Source organism: Panthera onca, chromosome B2, assembly GCF_046562875.1.
Source record: "Panthera onca isolate mPanOnc1 chromosome B2, mPanOnc1 haplotype 2, whole genome shotgun sequence".
NCBI lineage: Eukaryota > Metazoa > Chordata > Mammalia > Carnivora > Felidae > Panthera > Panthera onca.
In genome coordinates, this window is record NC_138343.1 from 148451217 (window position 1) to 148463362 (window position 12146).

Here is a 12146-nt window from a genome sequence, read left to right on the forward strand (position 1 = left end):
CCTCAGCCTCTTGGTCTCAGCCTGGGTCGGTGTCCCTTAGGACGAGGGACCAGCTGAGTCTGAGAACAAATGCACAATATGCCACATGAAAGGGACCTGCAGGACCACTGCAAGTCCTTGGGTGACACTCGGGGACAGCAGACACAGAGCCGCTACTGTTGGGAGGTGAGTCCCCATGGGTCTTGTGTCTCTGTGCGTGTGTGAGCCGTCACTGGACAGTTTTCTCAAGGACGCTTGCCTGGAGGACAGGGACAGTGTCCCCCCGGGGGCCAAGGGCGGCCAGCCCTTATCGACTGGGGTTTCTCAGGTGCGGGTGCCCAGCTGTGACCTAGCCCGTCGTGTGTGCCATTCTCCGTCACCACGGGGGGACCCGAGGGCAAGGGGGAAGGGCGTGGGCCTGGGGCCACGCTGTTTGCTGCGGGCTCTGACCCCGAGTCTCGGGCCTTCATCCACACACCGGAGACCGTGCCGGGCCGACTCGTCCCCAAAGCCTCCAAAACGTCACCGTTCTTGACATCCTACCTTCGCACCCAGACAAACACGCAGACTGAAGACGGCAATACGGACTCTCGCTCTGTGTGATGTGGTGGAGAGGATAATGGGCCCTCAGAAGATGTCGTGTCCTGGTCCCCAGGACCCGTGAGTGTGTCAGGTGCTAATCAGCTGACCCTGAAACAGGGAGAGTATCCGCGAGTATCCACGTGCACTGAGGTCTCCAAGTGTCGTCAAAAGTGGAGGTGGGGGTGGGTGAGGGGAACGCACGGGCCTCAGCCCCCTGGGGCTGGCTCTGCGGATGGGGGAAAAGCCAGGGGCCCAGGAACGCGGGGGCCCCGGGCCCGGGAAAGGCAGGGCTCTGTTCCCGAAGCCCCCCAAACGCAGTCCTCCCCCCACCTTGACTTTGGCCCCAGGACCCACCCGGGACTTCTCACCTCTGGAGCTGTAACCTCAGCTGGGAGGGAAGGCTATTTCACACCACCAGGTCTGTGCCACGGGGTCGGTGACAGGGCAGGGGGTGTGGGCATATGGTGGCCGCCTCCCCCCCCCTCCCCACCCCCCCTGCCACCGCGTAGCAGGAGGCAGAATGTTCATGCGTTTCCCGTGGGCTCGAACCCCTGGGCCGGCTCAACACTCCTGCCTGCGCAGAGAGCCTGAGGGGTTCCGGGAAGAGTTCCTGGTGCTGCTGGGGAGGCACCTCGGAAGTGGCGGCAGAAAGCTGTGGACGTCCGTGTGTGTGCGCGTCTCGCTTGCGGACACGGGCCGCTCGGGAATGGACCACACGGGAAGAAGAAATTAGGTCGGAGAGCGGCGGACAAGAGCCTAGCTTCTCGTTTTGCTTGTGTGTCAAGAACAGACAGGCGGGAGGAGGCCGGGTGGCCGTGCAGAGAACGGGGACAGCGGGGACACCCCCGGCACCCCCCACCCCTGCGCCACCTGCCTCGCCGCCCACACAGCCGTCCACGTGTCCGGCCGGCACCCGCCCCATCACGCGGCCAGGTTCCGTGTGGAGTGCGCACACACACAGACACGCACGCACACACTTGTACAAGGCACATGTAAGCACACAATCCGCTCGGGCACACGTGCACACACACACCACACAGCGCACGTGCGCGCACACAAGCCGCACGCGCACGCAGAGGCACCTGTGTGCCCCCCACCAGCTCTCCACGCGGCCCGGACGGCCATCCAAGGGGAAGCCACCTTCCAGCCACAGGGGCCGCAGCCGGGACAGAGCGAGGGGGCAGCAGGGGTGAGAAGCGTATCTGCCGACGATAGTTGGCAACGACACAGACAGTCCCCAAATTACCGCTCTGCTAGGAAAATATTACACTTCATAAAACTCATGTTTATTCAAAAAAATCTATTCAGAAAGTCTGGAAAGCGTAATAAATATCTGTATAGTGGCCGCCCATCTCCAACATAAAATACAAAGCGTGAACACGGGAATGACCTGTACGCACGGTCGCGGGCTTGTAAACAAAGTGCCGAGTCGGGGGCTGGGTGGGAAGCGTGCTCCGCGGAGGCGACCTGCAGCGGTGCTGAGTTCCTGTCTCCCAGGTGACCCCCGGGCTCTGCGAGGCCCCGCGGGGTGCACCGCCCGGGGCCCCTGCGGGGTCCTCTTCCGTTCTAGAACTTTAAGGACTCTTGGAGAGGTGAAAGGCCACAGAGCCGTTTGGAAAGAAAAACAGAGTGCAAATCAAGTTCCTCGTGTCCCGGAGAGACCCAGTCAAAAGCGTGAGGCAAAAATCTCAACGTGCGGCTTTAGGAAGAACACCATTTAATCAACAATACTGGCTAACAGGAAGCACTGTGGTCACTTCAAACGCCGGACAGTCCTCCAAGTGCACGCAAACGCACACGCGCGCGCGCACACACACACACACACACACACACACACAGGTCACGGACAATCTGACCTAAGGATACAGGTGAGATCTCACTCCTGCCCGAATCTGACTTGGGGCAGCATCTGGCAGAGCCCTCGCGGTGGGGGTGGGTGGGGGTGGTGAGTCAGGTGTTTCTGTCAAATGGGGGGGGGGGATCTCCAGGTGGGACGGAACCACAGTGGGCACCCCGGAGGGACCGCAGTGGCCGGGTAGGTTTTCTGGCGACAAAGTCTGTGGTTTTGGGATCCAGAGGGGCTGTGACTCTACATATTGGGGGCGGGGGGGACAGCTATTTCGTTCTGTGTGATCTCACCGCGTGTGCGAAGCCCACGGAGCCACGCATGACGGGCGGGGGCGGGGGGTGAACCGCACAGGGAGAACTAGATATGATACCTTCCTTCGCACACGACCGCTGCTTATAAAGCACGGCCACTGGCTGTTCCGCTCAAGACTCTGACGTTAAGCTGAAAATATTGACTTCTCCAGGCTGACTTTCTGTCGGACGGTTTCAAGTATCGCCTCGTTCTGGGTAAGCTGAGAAAACAGAGGTATTTGGCGGACGTTCAAGTAACGGGGGTGAGTAGGGGGGGCCCTGGGGTCTCCGCTCAGGGCACGGCTTGGGCGAGGTGAGTCTCGGGGTCCCTCTGCGGCTCTCAGAGTGAGGATGTGGGGCTGTGTGCACGGTGGCCCGGAAGGGGATGACAGGCAGGGGCGGGGGAGCCTGGGAAGCACACACGGGCCACCCCCCTCGGGCCTGCGTCCCTCGCGCATTGGCCTCCGGTGAGCAAACCAGTGAGCCAGCAAACCTCGTGCGGCGGACAGAAGGCGTGATGACCTCGGTTGGTACCTAGGAGGTCAAACCTGTGACCTAAGGGCTGTCCAGTTTTTCCTAAGTTTCTAACAGTCGATTAAAAGAATCCAGACCTAACACGAAACGGTTGAGGATCAAGTCTTTCTAGCCTTGGGGAAAAGCATTTTCTCTTGGGAAACACGAGAGATGCCTGATGAGGCTTGGCGCAAAACAGACGGGTGAACCTGTCCCCACCCTTTATGTCGTGTGGTGTCTGAGGGAAGGAGAGGGCTCGTGGAATAACGAGAGCTGCTGCAGAACGTTTACCTGTGAGGGTCTGAAAACAACCGGAGAAGGTAAGGGGTCGTGCCCAGAAGGCGACATGTGGCTCTTGTTGGGTAGTTAGCGGAGATGGGGGAGGAAGGGAACTAGGAAACACGCCTTCTCGGTGAGACCTGCCTGAGGGCCACCGGCGCCCCGCACCCTGCCAGGGCCGCGGGGAGTCACGGCCGGCCTGGGCGCACACGCTCCCCCTCCGCCTGGGCAGTGGCGTCCAGCCTGTCCTGGCCTTCCTGAACAAGGGGCGCCCAGCCCCGCGCTCCACGCCGCGCCCCTGCTGTGCGCACGCACCCCAAGGGAAACGTAAGACGTCACTGAAGAACAGAAACACAAATGCGACACAAAAGCACAGCTTCCACAAAGTGCACGGTAGCCCTGGAAATGCCTCCTTCCGCCCCCTCCAGGCCCCCGCGTGGCGGCCCGGCCTCCAGGCTCCCCTCTGGCTGCCTCCCTCCAGCTCAGGGTTGCCGGCGCCCCGGGAGGGGAGGGGGTCTCCCGTGGGCCAGAGAGAGGAAAGCAGACAGAGAAACCGGTGCTTTGGGCGAGCACGGGGGGCTGACAGAGGGCCGTGGCCGGCTGTCGGGCCTAGAGCTCTGTCTCCGAACCTCCGGGCGGGAGCGCGGACCCCGGCCCCGCAGCCCCCGCCAGCCATCCAGCCGCGGGGGGAGCAAGGACACGGGCCGGTGTGTGTGTGTGTCGGGGGGCACAGGCTGCAGCTGGCTCCTCCCCAAGGACGTGCTGTTCTTGTGAAAAGAGGCTTCCCGAGGCAAGGATGCTGCTCGCCGGTTCCGGGCCGGGCTCCCCCCGCTTTCGGGTCTGCGACCCGGGAGAGAACAGCCAACACCTCAGTCAGAGACGAGGGGGAGATGGGACAAGGGCTCTTTGGATCATGTGGAGGGGACCCGGCGCCTAGTCTTGGGTGCCACGTGCCGACCCCGTCCTTCCGGCAACAGGCGAACCAGCCAGCGCGCCCTCCCGGGCCGGTAACGAGGACGCCGGTGTCTGGGTCTGGCCAAGTCGCTGGCTCTGTAACTGGCAAAAATCTCTGTCGCTCTCGATCTAAGCCACGATCGGAAAAGACCTCCAGAGTCCGAAGGGCCCTACGGGCGATCAGCAGGGCGGTGAGCGGTGACACGAGTCGGTCCGGCTTTGCTCGGGGGGAGGAGGCGGGAGGCCGGAGGCGGTGGGAGGTCCCGGGGCCGGATCCCATCCAGGCGGAGCGAGAGAACGTGGAATGAGCGGAGGCGCCCGGGCCCGTGGCCGGGCGGTGGTCACTCCGTGGCGCCCGTGGCGGGGGCCCAGGCCGCTGCCCGCGAGCCCGAGGACGCTCTGCAGAGCCTGTGGGTACTACAGCCTCGTGGACGTGAGTCTCTTCATGCCCCTGCGCTGCGCCAGGCTGGACGACAGCACGGGCTCCAGCCGCGGCGCCTGCGGGGTTCGGTTCAGGGCAAAGTAGGTGGCGGCCATAGCCCCCTGCAAAGCGAAAGGAAGAGGCCGGTGACCCGCTGCCCGCCCGCTCCCGAGGGGGCCCGACCCCCGGCCTCGCTGAGCCCTCGTCTGCGCGCGCACGGCGGGCGCGGACGCCCTTCCTGCCGGACCCTGGGGCGCGGGGCGCGACGTGCTCACTGCAGGGTCCACGTGCACTGGGGCCTCGTGAATAACGCGTCCGTCCACCGCCCCGCGCCAGTCCCGAACTATGCCTGTGGCCTGTGACCTGGGGTATTCCGGACGCGCACGGAACCCCAGGATGGGGTCCCAGGCCCCGTGCCGCGGTACACTGCCACACCAGCAGGGCTTTGGGAGACCCGAAACGGCTGACCCTGACGTCTGGCCGTGGTGTGGCCCCAGTCCTTCCCGAGAAGCTCCGGGCAGCCGCTGCCCAGCATGTGAGGCGGAACCTGCTCGTTCCTGCGGTGTAGACCGCCCCCGCCCCGGTCGTCTGGATGCCCCCCAGTCTATCTGGTTTGCCCAGCGGGGTGCGGGTGAATCACGACCCAGGTGGCCAGAAGCCACTGCCTTGCCGCGGTTACGTGCAATGACACGGAACAGTTGTCGGAACAGTTGTACCGTCGGAACAGTTGTACCGGAAGGTCAGGAGAACCAAGGCTGGGATCGCCGGATGGCAAGGGTCGAAGGAGAGACGTGAGTTAGAGGAGCGGCTATCCTGTCCACTAAAACCCTTTGATCCCTGGGGGGACACTCTCACTGCTGCCGGCCGCGTCCTGACGGCGTTCCCTCCACAGCCTCGTGTCTCTTTCGCGGGCGTCGGGACGCGCTCGCCTAGGGGGCGCAGCCAGACTCCACGTTGCGTGTGCTGCGGGACCCGTCCCAGGAAGCCGAGGGAAGCAGTTGTGGTGAACGGCAGGGTCAGCAGACGACCGCGTTGGGGCCCAGCCCAGGGCCCCCGCTCTTGTAGATAAGCTTCTACTGAAACCCAACTGCATCCATCCACCTGCATATCGTTTCTGTGCTACGGCAGGACATCCGAGGCATAGTGACAGAGACACCTGACTCGAAAAGCCTCAAATGTTCACAGTCTGGGCCTCTACAGACAAGTCTGCAGGCCTCTGATCCGGAATTGAGGGCTGGGGCGCCCGGGGGGCTCGGTCGGTTAGGCGACCGACTCTTGATCTCGGCTCGTGATGTCATGCTCTGTGGGATCGAGCCCCACCTTGGGCTCCGTGCTGGCAGTGTGGAGCCTGTTGGGGATTCTGTCTCTCTCTCCGCCCCTCCCCTGCTTGTGTGCTCCCACCCCCCACCCCCACCGCCAAAATAAATAAACATTAAAAAAATCATTAGAATGAAGGGCTTTGGAACCTTGAATTGGTACAGATGTAAGACTCCATCCACCTCCCTCTCTCCCTCCTTCTCTCCCACTCTCCACCCCATTTGTCTGTCTGTCTGTCTCTCTCCCACTTTCTCTCTATCTCTGTCTCCTATGCACACGGGTGCGTGCACACACACACACGCACACAATGAAGCTGTTCAGAGTTGTTCACAGACGTGGTAGCTTATTCAGAGCTTTGCATGTGCTGGCTCGTCGGTGAAGAAACGTGTGGAAGTTAAGAAATGAGGGATACGTGCTGCGCCCGTGATCGGTTCCCCACCTGGCCCCCACACTGTGATTTCTTCGGGTGAACTGGGAGGTCTCAGGGCCACGCCTCTGTGCTCCCCACCCCACTGTTGTGCCCCCCTGACCATTTGTTGGTACCTTCACCAGGTGGGCGTCCTGTCTGCTGAGCTGGTTTTGGGACAGGTACTCTCTGTTCACGATCCATGGGTGTTTGAGAACTTGAACTGCCGTCAGGCGCTGATGGGGGTCCACGTGGAGCATCTTGGATACGACATCCTGTAAGGGCAGATCACAGGGAGGGGGAAGGGAGGCCGATCGAAGCTGATTCGAGCAGGCTCCCGAGTAAAATTCCTTTGTTTCCTCTCACGGCAAAACCTCACCGTTGTTCCGGCCGATGCTTAGCATTTTGGGGTCACGTGTTCACCTTCAGCTTTTAAAGTATGTGAGTGATTTTTAAATCTTAATCATCATCGACTTGGTGGCTCATTCCAGGCTTATAGTGGATTAAAGATTTTACATCCGAAGAGAACTCAAACGCGGAAATGTTAAACAGTGCATATAATGTAATGAAATATGGTCTTTTAGTCAAAATGATATCCTTCCAAAGGGAGAAGCGAAAAGAATGATTGTCCCACGGATTTAAACCAGTTATAACACTGGACGTAGGGGCGCCTGGGTGGCTCAGTTGGCTAAACGTCTGACTTCGGCTCAGGTCATAATCTCAAGGTTCCTGAGTTTGAGCCCCGTGTCGGGCTCTGTGCTGACAGCTCAGAGCCTGGAGCCTGTTTCCGATTCTGTGTCTCCCTCTCTCTCTACCCCTCCCCTGCTTGCACTCTCTCTCCCTCAAAAATAAATAAACGTTAAAAAGAAAACAATGGGTGTAGTTACATTTAAGTATAACTATCCATAGACATTTGCTATAAATAATCACCAGCCATGGAATTGACAATCTGTAGCCATTACATGTGTCCGATGGGCTAATAATGTCCAACAGAGGTAATTTTTTCTTCTTTTTTTCCTTTTTCTTTTTTAATGTTTATTTATTTTTGAGAGACAGAGCACGTGTTGGGGAGGGGCAGAGAGAGGGAAACACAGAATCCGAAGCAGGCTCCAGGCTCCGAGCTGTCAGCACAGAGCCCGACGCGGGGCTCGAACCCATGAACCATGAGATCATGACCTGAGCCGAAGTCGGACGCTTAACCGACCGAGCCAGCCAGTGCCCCAGAGGTAATTTTCTTATTTGACTGTAAGGTAATAACAATAAAAAGTCCTCCAAGTAGCTTAAAGACAAAGCTCCCGTTTATGTCACACATCGCAATACACGTACACGTGTGCACACACAGTCACGGCTGTGATCGGCATCTGCATAGCGTTCATGAGACTGTCTTCATGTGCTCGATGCACCTGTTCTCAAGAGTCATCGGGACTGGCCTTGGGGGAAGGAGGGCAAATATTACTTTCCCTGTTTTGCAGATGGAGATGTCGACATTTGTAGCCATTGAACAATTGTCCAAGGAAGAGCCATGACGAAAATCCATGCTCTTCTGCTAGCCTCCTCATCCTCCTCTGGTATCGCCGTGACATTTCTCAGTGAAACACATGAATTAGCGCACACGCATACCGCAACGCTGAAGCACTCAACAGGAGATCTGGTCATAAACCAGGAAGGAGGAATACTACAGACTAATACAAAATCCTTTCCTTCTATAGAGAAATCCCATGCCTTTTAATATTTGATAACATTCATCTTAGTAACTTCTTGCAAGAAATATGTTCTGGAAGTATTACTGTTCCCGTTTCCAAGTGTAAAAATGGAAGCAGAGAGACCTTTATTTATTCGCTCAAGATCTCCTAGTAAATAATACCTTTCTACACGGTACGTGCAGGATGCGGGTAAAGCAACAACAGACCAATCCACGGGCTGTGTCTGTTTTGGGGAAGATTGGAGGTTTGTCGTACGTACGGTGAACACAGAGGGGAAAAGGCACGGGGCCAGATGAGGTAGAAGACACGGCGGTGAAGGGGCAGGAGGAAATCGTCAAGGTCCTGGGAGGCAGTGAAGCCCTCTGCCTGCAATCTTGGTGCTTGACTTGATCCTGCACTTGGCTTGACTCCTGTTCTTGACTTGACTCCTTTCCTGACCCCTTCTCCCTGCCTCCCACTCTTGCCTCCAAGATCACCTCACAAAGGAACCCCCAGCACCCGAGTGCTGGTCTACTTTGGGGACCACCAGACTAGACAATTCCTATACTCATTTGAGACAGAGTGGATGGAAGGGAGCAGTGGGAGCGGCAGGGTCTGACACAAGGGATGCGCTCACCAGACACCAGCGGCTGTCTCCTCTGCCATCACCTCTGCCGTGACCTCTGCCGTCACCTCCACCATGACCTCTGTCGTCACCTCCGCCATGACCTCTGTCGTCACCTCTGCCATGACCTCTGCCGCGACCTCTGTCATCACCTCCACCATGACCTCTGCCATCACCTCCACCATGACCTCTGTCGTCACCTCCACCATGACCTCTGCCATCACCTCCACCATGACCTCTGCCATCACCTCCGCCATCACCTCCGCCATGACCTCTGCTGCGACCTCTGTCATCACCTCCACCATCACCTCCACCATGACCTCTGACGTCACCTCCACCATGACCTCTGTCATCACCTCCACCATCACCTCCACCATGACCTCTGACGTCACCTCCACCATGACCTCTGTCATCACCTCCACCATGACCTCTGTCATCACCTCCGCCATGACCTCTGCCGCAACCTCTGTCATCACCTCCACCATCACCTCCACCATGACCTCTGCCATCACCTCCACCATGACCTCTGTCGTCACCTCCACAATGACCTCTGCCATCACCTCTGCCATGACCTCTGCCATCACCTCCGCCATGACCTCTGCCGCGACCTCTGTCATCACCTCCACCATCACCTCCACCATGACCTCTGCCGTCACCTCCACCATGACCTCTGCCGTCACCTCCACCATGACCTCTGTCGTCACCTCTACCATGACCTCTGTCATCACCTCCGCCATGACCTCTGCCGCAACCTGTCATCACCTCCACCACCACCTCCACCATGACCTCTGCCATTACCTCCACCACCACCTCCACCATGACCTCTGTCATCACCTCCACAATGACCTCTGCCATCACCTCCACAATGACCTCTGCCATCACCTCCGCCATGACCTCTGCCGCAACCTCTGTCATCACCTCCACCACCACCTCCACCATGACCTCTGTCGTCACCTCCACCATGACCTCTGTCATCACCTCCGCCATGACCTCTGTCAGCACTTCCACAATCATCTCTTCTACCGACTTCACCATCTTCCCCATCCCCTCCGCCATCTCCGTACGAGGTCACACGGTGACGATGATGGCAGCACTGAAATCAGAACCCCAGATCGTCTCCCCATTTCACAGTAACACAGGAAACGGAAAGTCGATACTCCTTCTTACTAGTGGTCCGGTGATCATTTACTATTTAATTAGAGAGGAGATGATGATCTCAACTGAAAAAGACAAAGTCTGACGTTTCCTTAAACAAGGCTGGTCCCAAATGGCGAGGCTACCAAGAAGCGCCAGTGCGAAGTGTTCGAAAACAACAGAAACACATCTCTGTCCCAGAGTTGTCCTTGATCAGTCTGTGATCATTCAGGGCCGCCATTTCATGACGTCACCAGAAGTGTGAGGGTTAATTTTATGGGTCAACTTGTCTAAGCCACGGTCCCCGGTGTTTGGCCGAACCCCAGTCTAGATGATGCTGTGAAAGTCTTACTTAGACGAGATCGACACTGAAATCTGTCAGCTCGTAGTAATGACCCTTCATGGTGTTGGTGGGCCTCATCCAATCAGGGGAAACCCTGAAGGTTAAAAAGACAGAGGTTCCCCTAGGAAAAGGGAAGTCAGCCAGCAGAAGGGCTTTGCCCTCGAGCTACGAGACCAGCTCTTCCCGGAGTCTGCAGTCTGCTGACTCTGTAGACTTTAGACTTATCACATGTCACTTCCACAGTCACATGAACTGATCTTAAGAATAAATCTCTCTATCTCCATATCTGCCTATCCACATGGAATCCAATGAATTCCATAGAATCTGTATCTGCCTGTCCACATGGAATCCAATGGATTCTATTTCTCTGGAGAACCCCAGGGCACCAAGACTGTGGGACACGTGAGAAGCTTTGCGAAAAAGAATTTTTCAACTGAGAAGCTAAAAAAAAAAAATCTACGAGATAAAACACATGTGTTCTTTCTATGAAGGGTCTCCCCTAGCTTCCTCGCAAACGGAGCGGTCACTACAGTCCCCACCCTAAGCAGCGAGAGCGCTGGGAAGCACTCACCTTTGCCGCATCAGAGACGGAGTCCCAGTTCCCCCCAGAAAGGGCGTATTTCCCACTGCCGATCCTCGCCAAAATCTCCTCGGGAGTGTCATCGGGGCCGTTTGCAAAAGGGGTAAATCTGTGCAATGAGAGAATTCAGGTAAAATGAACCTCTGCTGTACGACCTACGGTGAAGTTCACAGCTAGATGTTGCCCCTGCCTTGTTGAGAATAGCTCTTTCTTTGCCGCCGTGCTCCAAATCCAGAATCAGGGGAAAGCGTTACTTATTTCTTAACGCTACGTCCCTCTTCCGTACTTGGCCAATGCTGTAGGTCAATAAGGCAAGTGCAGAAAACTCTGTGGACCCCAGCACGAGCTCCCTGGACCGTTTCTGGACCCCTGGGGACACTGTGTTAGGGTGGTTTGTCCGGTGACTCGTTGAGACCGTGGCAGAGAGCCTGAGATTTGAAGTCTGAGACCCATGGTTGGTCTATTACCAATTCCAGTTCTCAAACAAATTGTTTTTTGAAGGAGAGAGAGAGAGAGAGAGAGAGAGAGAGAGAGTGAGTGAGTGGGGAGAGGAAGAGTGAGAGAGAGAATCTTTTTTTTAAAAAGGATTTTAATGTTTATTTATTTTTGAGAGAGAGACTGAGTGTGAGTGGGATACAGGTAGAGAGAGAGACACACACACAGAACCCGAAGCAGGCTCCGAGCTGTCAGCACAGAGCCCGACACGGGGCTCGAACTCACGGACGGCGAGATCATGACCTGAGCCGAAGTCGGACGCCCAACCGACTGAGCCACCCAGGCGCCCCAATTTCTTAAGACTCAATTGCAAACAGGCAGGATAATACACTCGCGGGGACCTACAGAGACACTACACAATACGTCGGCACTTGCCGCGTTGTGAGTTATCGTATCACCTCCCACCATAGACCGGGGCATGCCAAGAAACGCCTTCCTGGAAAAGGAATTCTGCGTGAATCTCATGACACTTGGTCTTAGTGGCAAAGTTTGCGGTCTGAGATTTACGTACACACAACGCGAGTGTCAGAAAATCACAGAGCGATCCCACTCTGGATTCGTAGGGTCCTAGGCCTTTAAGGCTGGAGTCCTAACGTGTCACACAGTGCCTTCTTTTTCATTTAAAAGTGAGGGGAGTGAGGCCAGTAGAGGAAGGAGCCCGGCCCAGAAGCAGAGCTGGCGAGGGCAGACCCCGGAT

At 57.3% G+C, this 12146-nt stretch overlaps 2 protein-coding genes across 7 annotated transcripts in view; both read right to left on the reverse strand.

Moving 5' to 3' along the window:
• Positions 1 to 1825: 1825 nt before the first annotated feature.
• Positions 1826 to 12146, reverse strand: part of RPS6KA2 (ribosomal protein S6 kinase A2) — a 349946-nt gene continuing 339625 nt past the window's right edge. For all 6 annotated transcript variants that reach the window (XM_078447561.2, XM_060617075.3, XM_060617077.3 and 3 more), the window contains 3 exons: positions 10946 to 11063; positions 6728 to 6865; positions 1826 to 4989 (listed from right to left, as the gene is read on the reverse strand). In XM_078447561.2, coding sequence (XP_078303687.1) covers positions 4864 to 4989; positions 6728 to 6865; positions 10946 to 11063 — 382 coding nt within the window. In that variant the 3' untranslated portion in view covers positions 1826 to 4863. The remainder of the gene's footprint in view (positions 4990 to 6727; positions 6866 to 10945; positions 11064 to 12146) is intronic.
• LOC145715512 (uncharacterized) lies at positions 6873 to 9711 on the reverse strand. Its single transcript, XM_081795786.1, has 2 exons — positions 9098 to 9711; positions 6873 to 9061 (listed from the first exon to the last, which is right to left on the reverse strand). The coding sequence occupies exons 1-2, from the start codon at positions 9632 to 9634 to the stop codon at positions 8906 to 8908; spliced, it is 693 nt and encodes a 230-aa protein (XP_081651912.1). The 5' UTR covers positions 9635 to 9711; the 3' UTR covers positions 6873 to 8905.

Bases quoted from the DNA above. Each gene is read 5' to 3' on its own strand.
- LOC145715512 (XM_081795786.1), bottom strand. From the start codon at position 9,634: ATGGCGGAGGTGATGACAGAGGTCATGGTAGAGGTGACGACAGAGGTC. The intron at 9,062-9,097 runs GTGACGACAGAG...GTGATGGCAGAG, and splicing joins TGGCAGAGGTCATGGTGGAG to GTCATGGTGGAGGTGATGAC.